We start from the raw sequence: 17,560 nt of genomic DNA on the forward strand, positions 1-17,560 counted from the left end.
TTCTGATGCTATATTGATCCCGCGTTGAGCCCCCAACTGTTAGAAACACACTTACATTGTCTAGGAATAAACAAGACTCCTTGGGAAGCCAGGAACATTTTAATTATAATTTACATTTATTTCCCCTGAAATGGGCACCTCCCCTGAACAGAGTACAGGAGAAAGTACAAAGGACTGAGATGAATGCCAGTCCTTTAATAGACCCTCACCTTGAATCTCCCGCCAGGCTCTTCATTGGCCAGATACAACCCCCTGACTGCCTACATCATGCCCTCCTCAAATGGCTCCTTTAAGCATGTGTACAAGCCTCTGACCTTTCACCCGACCCACCTGAGGCCTGGTTTCTGCTAAAGCTAGGGTGGGGGAGGGGGAAAGGTACACCTTCAATTCCGTGGAAACAAAACCCCTCCTCCCATTTCTTACACCCAGCAATACCACTTCTAGTGCTGTATCCCAAAGAGATCATACAAATGGGAAAATGACCCATATGTACAAAAATATTTATAGCAGCTCTTTTTGTGGTGGCAAAGAATTGGAAATCAAGGGGATGCCCATCAATTAGGGAATGGCTGAACACGTTGTAGTATATGAATGTAATGGAATAATATTGTGCCATAAGAAATGATGAGCAGATAGATTTCAGAATAACCTGGAAAGATTTATATGAACTGATGCTGAGTGAGGTAAGCAGAAATGAAGAGGTTTGGGGTTGAGGGGTGCTTGACACCCCAAAGTACCGACATGCCAGGTCCTGCCGAAAGAATTGAACTCAAACTTTCTCAGCCAAGGGAAAAGACAAAGTTTATTAAGGGTTTGCCATAATGGGTTGTCTTAAGAAATACCACCCTTTGTGACCCCTGTTTTCACAAGTGGGCCACATTCAATCTACTGAGCTATATTGAATCTGAGCGCCTTCATGGAGGCAAGATGAGACTTATTATATACAAAGATTGTGGGAGGGATTCAGGGGTGGTCTGGGGTGACTAGAGGAGGGGTTTAGGGAGGGTCTTGAGGAGGAGTCTAAGGAGGAGCTTGATGGGACCAGGGTGAGATCAGACTCCAGGGTGGGAAAGAGCTGAAGGCTGGCTGGAGATGAAAGACAACAGGAGGCTAGGGTAACAGGACTAAGGTATAGATATTTTGATCAGGATTAAGGGTGGGAAGTAGCTGGACAACAAAGGGCAAGGCTAGGTAGAGATTTGGGCCTAATGATAATGTAAGGTTATAGCCTCAGGCCAAAGCCAGATCAAGTGGCAAGATTCAAGGACAGTTCAAGGGGTTTCCCACAGACTGTACTCCAGGTTCAAGGGGGTTCCCAGAGACTGTGCCCTCATCAGAACCAGGAGAACATTGTAGACAGTTACAGACATATTGTATCTGTGATGACTAACTTTGGCTGCCCTCAGCAATGCAAGGTTCTAAGACAACTCCAAAAGACTCATGTTGGAAAAAGCTATTCATATCCAGAGAAAGAATTACAGAGTCTGAATGCAGATTGAAGCAAACTCTGTTTTGTTTCTTCTTTCTCATGCTTCATTCCATTGGTTATAATTCTTCTTTACAACATGACTAATGTGAAAATATGTTTAATGTGAAGGTGTATGTAGAGCCTATCAGTCTGGGGGGAGGAGGGGAAGGAGAGAGAAGGAGGAGGGGAAAATTTGAACTCAAAAGCTTGTGGAACTGAATGTTGTAAACTAAATTTTACAAAAAGAAAAAGAAAAAAAAGCAGGGACATCATCTTGCTGATAAAAGTCCTTATAGTCAAAGCTATGATTGTTGCAGTAGCAAGGTATATACCTAGGCTTTGAGAGTTGGACTATAAGGAAAGCTGAGTGCTACAGAATTGATGCTTTTGAATTGTGGTGTTAGAGAAGACTTTGGAGTTTTCTCTTTGGACAGCAAGAAAATCAAATCAGTCAATACTCAGAGAAATTAATTCAGACTATTCACTGCAAGGCCAAATATGGAAGGTGAAGCTATATAATGAGAAGACAGGACTTATTGGAAAAAACCCTGATGTTGGGAAAGATTGAAGACAAAAAGAATAGAGGATGAGATGGATAGTGTCAAGGAATATGAAGAGACTTGAAGCTTGAAGAGACTCAGAAGACAGTGAAGGATAGAAGGGCCTGGTGTACCATTGTCCATAGGGTTACAAAGAGTTGGACACAACTGAACAATAATAACATCTGGCCATGTGGTGGCTCAGCCCTGGAAGGATTTTTCAGTTTAGTGTGGGGTAGGGATTGCCTGAGTTCAAAAAACAATAAGCTTTCTGCTTGGGGTTACAACTCTTCCTTTCAGCAAGTAGTATGCTCTTTCCTTTGGCTCTCCTGTACATGGTGGGGGTTTCCCCACATCCTTCTGCAACCCTCTCTGAGGAGCATAGATGTAACTAGATGAATTTGCCCCTGAGTTTCTGCTGGCTTTACCCACCATTTCCTTTCCTAAGTGGGTAACAAAATATGATTCTCCAGGTTCATGTGTTCAGGCTTAGCGGCAACCTTGTGAGCTCTAAAGGTTCCAATGTCCTGGTTCTGATAGGGTGATGGGACCTGAACCTAAAGGAAAAAGACCATGTCTGTGAAAGCAACCCAGTCCATGAATTTTCCCATACATTTTAGCAGCCCAGATCACTGGCACCTTTGGCCCAAGGCAACTGGCCCACCCCAGCCCACCTACATCACCTAATTAGCTTACTCAGTTGACATTCCTTTCACTTTCCTCTTAGCACGCACTAGACTACTTATCATATCTTAATCCCCTCCAGATTCTTTCTCAGTCCTTTCATACATAAGCATCAGTCTCACCCCCATTAAGTGGCAAGTTCCCTAAGAATCTTGCCCTATTGATTGATCCATTAGGATAAACCTTGTCACTTGACTGGAAGAATGTTTGAGTGAGCGAATTCATTCCAGGTGCTTGCAGCCAGCCCTGCACCCTGACATTTCAGAGTTCCCGGAAACCCCAAACCTCATGAGTTCCAATGAGAACTTGTGGTTGTGACTGTAAGCAGGCAGCAGGGAAATCTTCATTAGTGAAAACAACCACTAACAACACTGGCTCAAGTCTAGATATGTATCAGATTACACATGTAAAGTGCTCAATTAGTCATCCTACAAACTGCTTTATATTCTCATAGAGAAGTTTATTAGCTAGCTTCACAGAAAATTTTAAACTACTTATATAATTACATCCTGTCTTAAGTTTGTTTTTGTCAAATGTGCCCTTGTATCTTGTGTTCAGCATAAGTTTTATGTGTAGGAATAAATTAACTATCCTAATGTATATTGTATTAATAATGTATATTGGGTACTTAAAAAAAGTCTCCTTTTATGGATCCTCTAGATGCGTGATCCAATAACAAAAATTGTCCAGGGGAGCTGGGGTGGAATCAAGGACAAAATGATTATAAGAACAGGGTAGATTATCTAGCCCCTTTAATTAAAAGCAGGCTCCCTCAGCTTTGTATGGGTCTGTAGCAGAAACACCCCTAGGGCATCAGAGTGGTCTCAATATCCATATCCCCAGCAGCCAGTCCCTGAGGTGAGATTGTTATACTAGGCTTAAAAAAAAATATAAAATCTATTTCTGAAATGCTATTCATACAAAGATTTCAAAGCACTTTACAAACATTCAGTCATATTACATACTTATATATATATGTATATATGCACATATATTGTATTTATGTGAAGATACAAAGCACAAAACCAGAATGATTCATCTAAGATCATTCAGAGTGAACAGGACTGGGGGGGGCGGGGGAGGGATCAGACAATCTCATTGTCCCTCTTACTGAATGTCCAGAGCTTTTAGGCACATTACACTGTGGCTCTCCCCACTCCCCGACTCTCCAAAGTACCAGAAATGCAAGGAAGCTGGCATAGGTCTCAGTTTCCCTCACTGTAAAAAGGGGTTGGACTGGTGGCTTCGGATGCCCTTTCCAGCTCCAGATCTATGACTCTAACTGGGAGAGGAAGTGACCCACACAGAGTGAGTGCCAGATAAACTCCTTTCCCAGCAGTCTGGATGAGTTGGCAAAGGGCTCGGCCCACTGACGTGGCGGGCAGAGTCCTCTCTCACTCCGCCTCCCGATCCACGCATGACGCACAGGGGATAGGGCGAGGCCAGCGAGGCAGGTGAGGGAGCCCCGGGCGCCTCCCCCTTTCGGGTCCCAGCCCGCTAGGAGGAAGTGCCACGTGTACGTCGTGCGCCTGCGCGGCCAGGCGGTTGACAGGCACTTCCGGCGAGGGCCTCCCTTTTCCCCGGTCCCCCTCCCCGCCTCCTCTTCCTCCACTTTTCCGTTCCCCTCCCTCCCCCCGGTCCTCCCCCAATCCCCCAACCCCGCTCCCCTCTCCGGCAGCGCTGGCTCCGGGGCCGGGAGGCTGCGGGCCGCATGACGAGAGACTGAAGGCGCCGCCACCGCCCGCCAGGTCGCTCCCGGACCTTCGCCTCCGGGCCCTCCGAGACGGCTCGGTCCGGCCCGGCTGGAGCAGCTCACGCGGCCGCCATGGCCCAGCCGGGGAGGCTCGGCGCCAGTTCTCCGGCGCAGAATGGGGCCGTCTCTGCCGTGGGGCCGCCCTACAGCAACGGTGAGTGCCTCTGGGGAAGGCGGAGGACGCGCGGCCCGGGAGGGGTCCGCCTTCTCCTGCTGGTGCCTCCGGCCCGGGTCGCGGGGCCGTGCCCTCAGCGGGGAGTCCCGCGGGCTACCCCTGAATGTAGCGGGCCGGCCAGGGGAAAGAGCCCCTCCCTGCCAGGCGACTGACACCGAAAAGTCCGGGTCCGAGCAGAGATTGGGACCCTGAGGCTTTTAAAGTGAGGGAACTGAGGTTCTGAGAGCTTTACCCGGGGCCACAGCGTTCCTCAGTGCGAGAGCCTGGGATTCGAACCAGGTCTCTGCACTGGACTACCTCCAGAGCTCCTAGTTACGGTCCCGGGGCAGACATTCCCTCCCCTGCCCCCTTCCATTCCCAGAAGCACCCCCCCACCCCCACCCCTCACCTAAGCTTGCGTGTACTACAACCCCCACCCCCACCCCCCAGCCAGAGCTCCTAGTTACAGTCCTGGGGCAGATGTTCCCTCCCCCGCCCCCTTCCACTCTGAGAAGCACCCCCACCCCACCCCTCACCTAAGCTTGCGTGTACTACAAACCGCCCCCCTCAGCCAAAGCTCCTAGTTACAGTCCCGGGGCAGATGTTCCCTCCCCTCCCCCCTCACCTAAGCTTGCGTGTACTACACCCCCCCTCCGCCAAATGTCTTAGTTACAGTCCCGGGGCAGAGGTTCCCTTCCCCGCCCCCTTCCACTCTCAGAAGCACCCCCTCGCACCCCTCACCTAAGCCTGGAATGCTCCCTGTCTTGGGCGAGTCTCGGAATCCTTATCTTCAATACTTAAGCTCCGGGGACACCAACTCCGGGAAGCCTTCCCTGAGTCCTACCCCCACCCCTAGCTGTTGGCGCTCTCCTCAGATTACCCAGATTGTGTACCCGTGGAATCCCCCAGCAGATTTACTCGGAGTGAAAAATTTGAGTTAACACCTGCTGTTCTGCTTACTCTGACCACTGTAGCTTTTCTTTAGGAAACTCATTGAATAATCCACAGTCGAGGAGATGCCGAGGGCACACCTTGTTTTTACTACTTTTAAGGACTTACCTAGAATGAATAATTGGAAGAAACTTTTGAGATCATTTTGGAAGAAGAAACAGGCCAAGAAAGATTTCGAGTTGTCGATTGACTATAGTTCAATTGTGGGTTTTTTTCGGTTCAGTTAAATATTTAAGTGCCTGCTAATTTCTAAAGCACTGTGCTAGGTTTTGGGGTTGTTTTGTGCCAGAGGTGAAGGAGGAGATATCTATGATACCAGACATTTCATCTGCATTTTGAACTCCAGTTATGGAAACTTTATCCATGAAGATGTGCAGTTTCTTAGTCGTAGTGGGCTGGGGCTCTGCGAGGTCTTGGGGGAAGGAAGGTTTCACCCTCTGAACCCAGATCTTACTGATTTTGTGACTAGCTCTCTCGGCGCTGGGGGATACTGAGACAAAAATGAAGGTTCCTGGTGGTCCATTTTACATTCTGAAACTGCTCTCTAAAGTTACCAGTATGTTCTTAATTACCAGATCTTGAAGGTCTTTGCTCTAAACTGTTTGAACCGATTTGATCTGTTTGAGGCTACTAACTACCCTTTCCTCCTGATGTGGAGCTAGAAAGAGAGAGGGGTCTAGAATAATGGGGAAGGGGGGGTTGTCTGTGAACCTGGGTAGTTGGAAGGAGGGTAGTTTGGTACTGACTCCCAATCTTGCCATTTTTATCTTCATAACACCTTTTATATCTGACTACTTTTCTCACTCACGTATCACCATAATTCAGGCTTTCTTTGTATTACCCCTTGCCTAGATTATTGCAACAGATGCTAATTGATCAACATGTCATAAGTCTCTCCCCACATCAGTCAACCTACACATTGATGCCAAAGTAACTTTTTAAGTGCAGATCTGACCACGTGACCCTCACAATCAATGAATTCCATTGGCTTCCTATTGCCTGTAGGATCAAATATAAATCCCTCTGCTTAGCTTTCAAATCTTACATAACCTGACTTCAATCTATTTTTCCAGCCTCATCGGACATTATTCTCACTCTTCTAAATCCAATCCCAGTTGGACTTCTGTCTCCTCTTCAAGGGGGAAACTCTTATCTCCGTGACCTTTGGAGACTGGAGTTGCTGTCCCTGTGCCTGAAATGCACTTAGGCACCACCTTCTTTTGCAGATCCGGAGCTCCCCTAAGTGCTTGAAGCCTTTCCTCATCCTGACCTCCCAATAGCTAGTGCCCTCCCTTCCAAACTACCTTGTATTTAACAATTTTATTTATATTTGTATTTGCTTTATATTTATCCTCTTTTAATATATACTTATTGCCTACCCCATTGAGAAGTAAGCTTGATCCCTGAAGTAAGCGGTTGTTTTAGTTTTTGTACTTATTTTCCCAGAGCATAATGCATGGAACATAGTGGGTGCATAGTACTTGCTGATGGATTAATTTTACTGAGAAAATACAGCATGTAAATCGATTAGGAAGTGCAAGGTGTTTTGAGGTAGGAGAGAGGGAAATCAACATCGAAGGAAGGCAAGAATTCTGACGTGCTGCCTAACTTTTGAACAAGGTAGAGAGACATTTTAAAGGACGTCCCAGTAGCAGGTTGGAGAATAATTACAATCAACTCCCTGACCCTTCTACCTGAAGTAAATGTGTAGCGCACCATAAGTTTGATAGGTTTGTCATTTAGAATGGGAGTGTCTTGTCATTTTGTAGCTTGCTTGGATTCCCAAAGTTGAGTTCAAATGTGACTTAGTAAATTGAATGTACTTAAGAGGAAGACAATTGGTAGTTTGTTTCTAACTTATCAGTTGATCATTGATTGGTATTTGAACTGTTTAACATGTTCTTTGGAAAAAACTTAATAGATTTAGTATGCTACTTTCTAGACTTTGCATCATCTCTTTGATTAAAAGAGAGTTTATTATTATAATGTAAGGTGATATTTGAAGAGCAATTCACTTACAGTATTTAAAATGTTGATAGTTTTAAATTATGACTTTGTCATAATTTGTAATAATGTATAATTGTAATATGTTTTGTAATAATGTACACTTTGTTATACATTGTAAGTGATACATTGACATTTACCACAGAAACAAATTGTCCTTTTGTGTGTAGGGTAGTGTGTAGGCAGAAACAAGAATAAGTGGAAGAAAAGGCAGCAGCATCTTGAGCTAAACTCAACAATATGTTCATTCCATTAAACTAAGGGAAACAAAGATTATGTAAATTGAGTTTATCTCCAGTCTCTTAAATAACTTGCATGAGTGAAATTGGAATAATTTAAAGGCATTCACTTTAAGTATCTCAGGTTTCAAGAATTATAGACTTCACTACATATAGAAAAGCTTGTTGCCTTTACTTCTAGTCTATAATTGCAATTACAATAATGTAAGAAGCAAAAATCTATTAGTGCATTTGTAAACTTCAACAATACAAAAGTATGATAATTATTTTAAAATAATTTTTAAAAGTGTTAGTGACAGAAATGGAGATAATATGTATGGACTATGCATGAGTAAATTGAACCATAATAGATAAATGCCATCTTCAGTTTCTTAGCTTTAGTTTATATTCATTTTGAAAGCTTTCTATTGTGCCTAGGTCTCCAAAGTATTATTTAAAAGTATGAACTTCCATGAGATTCTAATCAAAATATAGGATCACTGGGGCAGCTAGGTGGCACAGTGAGTAGAGCACCAGCCCTAGAGTCAGGAGGACTCAAGTTCAAATGTGGCCTCAAATGCTTGACACATACTAGCTGTGTGACCTTGGGCAAGTCACTTATCCCCAATTGCCCTGCCAAAAAAAACAAAAAAAAATATAGGATCACTTTAGCATCTAACTCTCTCGTTGACCATGAAGAGAATAGTTTCTTTTGAGATTGCAGAGGTTTCTAACCACATTGCAGAAAAGGTGTTTCTTTACATAAGGAAAAAGTGGATTAGGTTAATTCAGGTTTGACTCTGATGTCACGTATATTTACTTCCAATTTTTAAGCATTTACTGGCCAAGAATTACAGAAGGAAATTAAAGAAAACTCCATATCTCAAATGGAATGTGATTCATTTGAGTTACATATTATATATATATGCTACGTACACGCACACTTTATAGTGAGGTAAATGGTACAGGTACTTTGAAGGTGGAGGAAGCTGAGGTGCCCAGTGACTTAATTAGGGCATGCACCAATAAATATCATACTTGGGACAAAGGACTCCTAGGCCCTTGTCCTTTCTACTACACTAGCCTGCTTTACTTAAAAAAAAAAAAAAACTAACCCCCCCCAAACCACACCTATATAGTTTTGGAATCACAGAGGGGTTCTCTAGAAAGGTTTTATTGGAGTGAATTGCTATATGCATATATGCCTTCCAAATTAAGACTTCTTCTCTTTGGCCAGTTTATAGTTGAGTCAGGCACTATCAGACACTTTATCGAGCATTTGAACAGATTGATGAAAGCTGTTAGGACATGTCCCCTTAATATGGAGAATCCTTTTTAGTGTAACTGAATAAAATGTGAGTTGGTTATCTAAATCTTGGTCAACTTTGTATAATTTTCTCATTTTATTTTGGTCTTGTTTCTCACTATTTTGTTGTATTCTTTTTCCTTTTTTTTCCGTCAGCCAAAGAATTCTTTGTCCATAGTAAAGCAGCTACTCTGGCAATTGGAATATAGCTTTACTTGCATTAAAGCGTACAGTGCTTTTTTTTCATCATTCTGAGGATCATTTATAGGAGTTGAAAGTAATTAGGATCAAAACATGAAATGAATAAAAATTGACATGTACATATTGTGTTGATAATTAGTACTTTGGATGTCTTGTGCTCTTATTCAATCTGAGCATCTTAAAGTCCTATTAATGGTACCACCATCCTTATTTTCAAAAATGCCAACAAATATTTATCCTTAAATTTCAACTTTTTTCAGAAATCTGCATCCCTTGTTCCTTACTCATCTTTCTACTTTATTGAATTTCTTAAATTTTCCTTTCCACAGTGTTACTTTCTACCTTCATAGATCTGTCACTAGTTCCTGAAACCACCTTATATTTTGCATTCCTAACATATATTATTTTCTTCCTAGTTGAATTTTGAGCATAAATATGCTGAAAGATTATCCTTTGGAAGACAATTTGATTTACATTTTGACATCATTGTGATTGTTTAAAACACTTTGAGAGGGAAAATTATGTACATGGTGATTTTGTCATTAAAATTGTTACTAAAATGTAATCCTTTTTACTTGAAGATGGAGAACTGAAGCTGCTACTGTTATGACTGATATATAGAAAGACTACTGCAAAATATGAATTAGTAATGATTATGTGAATTAATTACAATAATTACTAGCATTTTGTGGTACTTTAAGTTTCTTAAAGCATTTAAAAAATGTCTCATTTGACCATCACATCAACCCTGTGAGGTAGGTGGTATAATTATTCACACTTTACAGCACCTCACAGAGTTGATATAAGTTCAAAACTGAGGCAAAGGTTAAGCAACTTGCCCAGGGGCACACAATTAGCAAGGTTCTGAGGCCAGATTTGAACTTAAATCTTATGATTTCAGGTCCAGTGTTAGAACTATCCACTGCACCAACTATCTGCCTCTTACCTATACTGTTTAATATTGTAACCCAGGGGAAAAAAATCCCATCCCAATACACTACATATCCCATTCCTATACACCAAAAAAGTGTTTCAGGAGTGGAGGAAAAAAATTTAGTCCAGCACTCCAGATTTGCAAAGAAAATTTAAAACATTTTTGTAGATCATGATGAAGTCATTTAATAATTCATAGTTTCTGCCTTCAATGCTACATAAATGTCCTTTCCTCTTCCCTTACTAATTTACTTCTAATCTATTGTGGTTTTAGGAGCCAAATATCCAAACTTGTTAGAGTTGTGTGTAAAAAAAGTTACCCTTACTTTTGAGGGTTGACGATTTGTGTTTTTTTGTTTATTTTTTGTGAGAAAGATATGCATTACTGCATGAGTTTTTTTTGTGGTTACTCATTATCTCCTGGGCAATCCTGTAACCACTTCTATTTGGATAATGGGCCCAAACCAAGAAGTAAGCAAAAAAAAAGACCTTTGAGCAGCCCAAATAACATTTCATAATCAAAATACCTCATTGCATTTAAATGTCAGAGTTCTATAACTATGTAATCTAAGAGGTAGTACATTTTTGTCTTTTGTAATTTCTTTCCAATTATAGGCTAAAAAACTCTGAAATTAGCTTTTCTTCAGTTCTTGAACTGTAAATCAGAGTTGTCGATGGATAAAAGGAATGCCTTCATTATAGGGGAGATAACTTTGGGAGATGCAGTTTCAAGGCCAATGAGACTAATGCCTACCTCCAAACTGAAATAAACATTTTTATTCTAACTTAAAAAAAAACTTTAAAAATCTTTATAATGTTCAGTCTACAACTGTTTGGATTTTAGGGATATTGAAATTATTTTATTGTATTGGAGTTTGTGGTGTTTGTATAAAAGAACTTTATTAAAACATGAAAACTATCTTTTTGCAAAAATGTTGTTTGATTTTTTTTTTCTTTTTTCTTTGAAGGTCCTGTGCAAAACCCATTGATGCATTCACAAGTTTCAGTGAGCCAAGGATACAGTTCTCCGTTTCCAGGATCTTACCCTCATCAGATACCAGCAAAGACTCCTTTGAATCCAACCTCTGTACTGTATAATTATGGTGGTTCTCAGACTGTTTCTTCATTAAATAGTTATCAGGGACCTGGGCAGACTCTCAATAGACTTCCCTTGGAACCTAATCCAGTGACACCTTTGAAGTCTACTGCCCCTATTCCCCAAATGCCACCACCACCTTCATCTCAAACCCCAGCTGCTGTACCAGCATCTTCTGATAGCTTACTTTATGGACCTCATCCCTCACCATCTTCAAACTGGCAATATGGTCATCCACCAGTGGGATCGAAAACAAATAATTTTGTTCCTGTGTCAACCCAACCATCCTTATCAGGGAATACAAATCTGTCAAGAAATAATCAGTATGTTTCTTTTGGAGCTCCATCACTTCAAAACAACTACATGAAAACAGGTAGTTCTTATAGAAGCATTTGGACCTCTTAAAAGTGAAATTATTCTTAGGATTAAGTTCAAATCCCTATTCTTTAATAGTGTCAGTCAAAAAAACCACCTAAGGGTCCAATTTACATCAAGTAATTGAGAAAATTCTACTCAACAGATACAATACCTTTTTTTCTCTCTAGGTCATTATTTTTAATCCATGTTGCTTCTTTTCTGAGATTAACATGTCCCTACAATGAGCTGCTAGAATAGGCCTAATTTTGAATTTTGTGGGGAGCCAGAAATTTCCCTTGCCTCTTGCCCTCATTTTTATCATTTCAGGGACATTGAGAACTATTCCTAGTTTGTTGTCTTTTGTTTTGCTTTGTTTTCTAGGGCAGTGGGTTGGACAAAGGACTTCAGTTACTAATGTTTATTCCCCAAATATCATCTAAGATCACCTTGCTTTCCCTTTTATTTGGGGGTTGAATGTATTGGAGTAGACCTTTTCATCATTCTTTTCTATTTTGTTCCCACTTAAAGCTTCCTTCATATGTTTCACAAAAATGATAACTACCACTTAAAGAGCACTTTTTCCTGACTACTTTGTGTATGTCATTTCATTTGGACATCACAATGTTGGCCCTCTAAGATAGGTGCTACATATGCCTACTTTATTTATATCTTACAGACAGGGAAATCAAGACTCAGAATGACTTGTCCAAGGTTTAACAACTACTGAGTGTCAGAAGTAGGATCTGAACCCTCTTCTTCCCGACTTCCATGTCCTGTAGTCTTTTCTACAGTAGCACATCACCTTCCTTATGTTTCAGTAGTTTTCTGCTGTGTTACATTTTGGGAATAGGAAAGATGGAGTTCATGAAGAAACATTTATTCAGCACCTACTGTATGCCATTCATTGTGTGACATCATATAAGAAATAAAGGGAACCTGGAGCCTTAAGACCTTCTAGATGCTTGGGTGCAGCCTTTTGACTTGACAGAGTCCAAGTTTTACAGAACAAATCCTTTTATTAAGGGGATTTGTTCTATGAAGTTTGCATTCAGTCAAAGGGCTGGGCTTTTGAGGACCTAGAGGGCAATATGTGGCCTCAAGGTCCCAGGTTTCCCACCCCTGTTCTAGTGGAAGAGAGAAGCCATTCACATTTCACCCTTAAGTGTGGCTATTTGGTTTTTTTGCCTAAAGAGAGTTATAAAGCACTGGCCCTGGAGTCAGGAGGACCTGAGTTCAAATCTAGCCTCAGACACTTGAAACACTTACTAGCTGGGTGACCTGGGGCAAGTCACTTGACCCCAATTGCCTTGCCTTCCCCCCTCAAAAAAAAAAGTTATAAACTAAGTGCTGTGGTAGTTGAGTGGAAGCAGACATCATTTCTGTTTAGGCATATCATGAAAATCTTCATAGAGGACTTGGCACTTCTATCAGACATTCCAGACAGAGGAAACAAGCAGAGTTTGTGAAAGTGAGAAGCATTGAGTGTGTTTAAAAAGGACAACAGGTAGTCCAGTTTGTCTAGAGTTTACAGTATGTGAAGAAAAACAGTGGGAGAAAACAGCTGAAAAGGTAAATTGGGGCAAGATTGCGAAGGATGTTGAATGCTCCAGAAAACAATTTAAATAGGAAACAGGTAAACCATCTAAATTTTCTGAACAGGGGAGTGATGTTAATATGATAGATTGTAATGGACAAGTTGGATGGGGACAGACCTGAAGTCACAGTGGGAAAAATGTCGTTGTGTTGGCACTTGGTAGATGGTCAGCAAATGATCATCAGCAATTATAAATGAATAGTGGGTAAAACACATGTGCACACTAAAATGTGTGAGATCTGGGGAAAGATAAAGTAAATAAAAAGTTCTTTAAATAGTCATTGGAACTTAAAATACAGTCTTCTTTAAAAGTGGTTTTTTTCCCCATGATATTTAATTTCCACAAAATGTTAAGTACTTAGACACCCAGATTCTTGCCCTGTGTCTTCCTATGTCAGTACTCACCTTGAAGGTGGGAGAAGGCACTTAGTTAACTATGCTTCCACTGTCTAAATATAAGAGGTAGCAAGCCGAGCTAGGAGAGAGCTGTACAGTCCTGCTTGGATAATGAGGTTGAAGGGCACTTGTAGCCCCTGGCTGGTGGCTGTCACACTGCTTCTCAAGAGGTTGCAGAAAAGTGTAAAAGGGAAGACCTGTTGTGTAGATCCTATACATTAATGTTACCTTGAAATGAACATTCTCTACCGTCATTTTGGTCTTAGAACATTATGTCCAAAGAATACCAGTGATCAAAACAGTATCTTCAACCTGTTACATCTCAGATGCCTTCCAGCTCTTTGTCATGTGGAGATATTAAATTCCCTTGTACTGTATATTCTTTCTATTCTACAAGGGACAATAATTATAATTAGCATGCTCTAACAAAATTAGTTTGGGATAGTTAAGTTGAAAGGATTAATGATTTTTTTCCCTCCAATTCTGTCTCTTATACAGATAGAGATTCATGTCTTTTCATATCACTATTTTAAAAAGCTACAATATGTGCTTAGTTCCTTTCTAGTCCTGATGGAACACCATTATTTTATGCATAGAAGAACAATAGTGTTTTTATTCTGTGCTATATTAGTTTAGCCGTTGTTTTATCCTCGGTGATGGAAACTGTAAAGCATGGTAGACCAAGTGTCTTGTCCAAAGTAATACATTGGAAGGAAAAATAATTGTAAGTTTAGTTATTGATAAGACCAGAATTTTTCTGATAGAACACATGGTTTTCATTTTTAGTCTTAATTTACTGAATTAATTGTGCTGTCTTTAATAATTCCTCCTGATACTTTGCTGTGGTGGTCTGGAGACCCTGGGTTCCTTAAGGCTTAGCCAGGCAGAGGAAATGATAGGCTAATTAAAGTACCACTGAGTAGAGAGGTTGAGCAAGCTATTAATGAACAAGTAGAATTTCTGAAAGACATATCTTCTTGGCAAGCTTTCATTGACAGTGATTTTAAGAATATTTCTGTGTTCTTTTGTTATATACATTTTCAGGAATGGAATCAGCTTTTTATCAGGATATGTGTTAGACAAGTCTTTAAAAGGTAAAGCAAATTTGTTCTGGGATGAAATCAAATTCAAAAAACTTTTATCAGTAACTGACTTTGATGGTTTCTTTTTACTTTTTTTTTTACTTTTTTTTTTTTTTTGCTGGGGGGAAGGATGGGCAGTTGGGGTTAAGTAACTTGCCCAAGATCACACAGCTAGTAAGTGTGTCACGTGTCTGAGGCCAGATTTGAACTCAGGTCCTCCTGACTCCAGGGCCGGTGCTCTACTCGCTGTGCCACCTAGCTGCCCCGATGGTTTCTTTTTAAAAAAAAATCTTGTAGTTCAAATAAATAATTATGTGTTTATTAGTAATTGTATTCTGAAAAGCATTTTAAGCTAAACTGGTTTAATCATGATTACAAATTGAGTCAGTTGAGATAGTAAAGGAACCTTTAAAAAGCAGTAAAAACATCTTAAATTTCATTTGGTTTATCAGTAATAATATATTAGTGACATGCATCCATATCACTATCTGTGGTATACAGTTTATAAAAACTGATTCTTAGCATAGTCGAGATATAGAATATATAGTAATCTTTTAAATTGTTAGCATTTAATTGAGAAGAGCTACTAACAAGCTATTTCTTGGGCAGACCCTTGTGTAGCCATGGGTATGGGTGTGGGCGGGCCCTTTTTTGTATGTGCCAAAATGGACCTCCCCAAAATGTAGTTTTAGAGTTCTTGATTTCCTAAGGATAGCTGCTGTCCAGTGTCAGAAATCTCCATGGACTACCTTTATCATACTTGTTTTGTTCCTCCTTGATCTTGACTAACAGAGAATATTTTAATTCTACTAATGGGTTGGAGTAGGTGGAGGGAGAGGATAAGCCCTTACATAGCACTTCTGTTTGTCAGGCGCTGTGCTAAGTGCTTTTTAGACGTAACCCTGGGAGGCTGGCCCTGTTCTTATCTCCATTTTACTTTAAAGCTGAGGCATGTAGAGGTTAAGCAGCCTCCTCAGTGTCACACAGCTGGCAAGTACCTGAGGCTAGACTTGAACTTAGGTTTTCCTGACTCCAGTCCCAGCTCTCTATCACTGCACCAGCTAGCTGCCTCTGATGGCCTAGATGACCTCTAAGGTGCCTTTCAGTTCTAAAATTCTGTGATTCAGAATAATAGATTGTTGCTCCTTGGTTCCTAAGCCCAGTGAATGTACTTAAGCAGTAAAGGGAGGGAGATGGAGAAATAGAAAAATCTGTGAGTCAGCAAATGTTTATTAAATGTCTACTACGTGCCATGCACAGTGCCAAATATTGAGGATACAAAGAAAGGCTCCCTCCTGCAAAAAAAAACAAAACAATTGCTCTCAAAGATCTCACAGTCAGATGTGATGAGACAATATGCAAACAACCATATACAAATAAGATATGTACAGAATAAACTGGCTTTGATCTCAGAGGGAAGATGCTAAGATTAAGAACAAGGAAAGGCTTCTTGCAGAAGGTAAAACTTTAGCTGAGACTTGCAGGAAGCCGGAGGAGGAGGTGAAGAGGCCAGTTCCAAGCATGGGAGACAGCCAGAGAAAATGAATTTGAGAGATGGAGTGTCTTGTGGGAGGAACAGCAGGAAGCTCATGTGGATTGGATATCAGAGTATGTAAGAAAGTGTAAAATAAGAAGACTGGAAAGGTTGAAAGGGGTTAGGTTATGAAAGATTTAAAAAGCCAAACAGGATTTTATATTTGATCCTGGAATTAAGAAGGAGCTATTGAAATTTATTGAATTGGGAGGGTGGGGGGAAAGGGATTCGTGTGTTCAGACCTATGATTGAGGAACATTAACGTAACTGTGGCAGCTGAGTTTAGAGGATTGTGGCAGAGAGACTAATGAAAAGACTATTGCAATAGTATAGTTATGAGGTGTGAGGCCCTGCATCAGGTGGTGAGCAGTGTTAGAGGAGAGACATGTATTAGAGGTGTAATAAAGATGAAAACAGATTTTGGCAAGTGATTGGATATATGGATCAGAAGAAATGAGGAGTTGTGGATGACACCTGGATTGTAAAAACTGGATGACAGGGACAGGGAAGTTAATGAGAGGAGGGTTTTAAGGGAAAGATAATGAGTATTGGACATTTTGAGCTTAACATGTTCATGAAACATCTAGTTGTGACAAGTAGGCAGTTGGAGATCAAGAAAGAAGTTAGAGCTTGTCATGCAGATCTGGAATCATCTGCAAAGATGTGATTGATGGATTCATTAGAGCTGATGAAATCATTTAGTGAAGTAGTGGTATAGAAAAAGAGAAGAAGGCCTAGGATAGAGCTCTGGGAAAACCTATGGTTAGCAGGCATGACCTGCATATAGATCCAGCAAATGAGACTGAGAAGGAATAATCACACAGGTAGGAAGAAAACCAGGACAGAGCAATGTTACAAAAACCTGGAAAGGAGAGAGTATCTAGGAAAAAAGGGTGATTGGTACTATCAAGGGCTACAGAGAGGTCAAGAAATGAAGATTGAGAAAAAGCTATCAGATTTGGCAATTGAGAGATCATTGATGACTTTATAGATTGTTATCTATGATGGATGAGGTTGGAAATCATTCTGCAGAATTAAGGAAAGAGTGTAGTAATAAAAGGGAGGAGAGGTATAAGACAGTGGCTAGCAGGGATAGATAGTTTAGTTCTCCATGTTGCTAATATTCCTAGATTCCTGTTATTTCCATTGGTTATATATTCTTTCCAGTCATACTCTTCTTTGAACTGCCGCCCGCCCCCCCCCCCCCCATTACTCTGAAAGCTTTATAGACCAGAAGACATGGAATGTTCTTTTTCCAAACTTTGACTACTGAATCTTTGATTTAGTCAG

General features: G+C 40.8%; 1 protein-coding gene across 1 annotated transcript in view; it reads left to right on the top strand.

The window, feature by feature from the left end:
- Positions 1 to 4,245: 4,245 nt before the first annotated feature.
- Positions 4,246 to 17,560, top strand: part of SEC24A (SEC24 homolog A, COPII coat complex component) — a 61,918-nt gene continuing 48,603 nt past the window's right edge. Inside the window, exons 1-2 of the mRNA XM_036751499.1 lie at positions 4,246 to 4,598; positions 11,180 to 11,680. Coding sequence (XP_036607394.1) covers positions 4,517 to 4,598; positions 11,180 to 11,680 — 583 coding nt within the window. The 5' untranslated portion in view covers positions 4,246 to 4,516. The remainder of the gene's footprint in view (positions 4,599 to 11,179; positions 11,681 to 17,560) is intronic.

The sequence above is a fragment of the Trichosurus vulpecula genome, chromosome 3, assembly GCF_011100635.1.
Source record: "Trichosurus vulpecula isolate mTriVul1 chromosome 3, mTriVul1.pri, whole genome shotgun sequence".
Classification (NCBI taxonomy): domain Eukaryota; kingdom Metazoa; phylum Chordata; class Mammalia; order Diprotodontia; family Phalangeridae; genus Trichosurus; species Trichosurus vulpecula.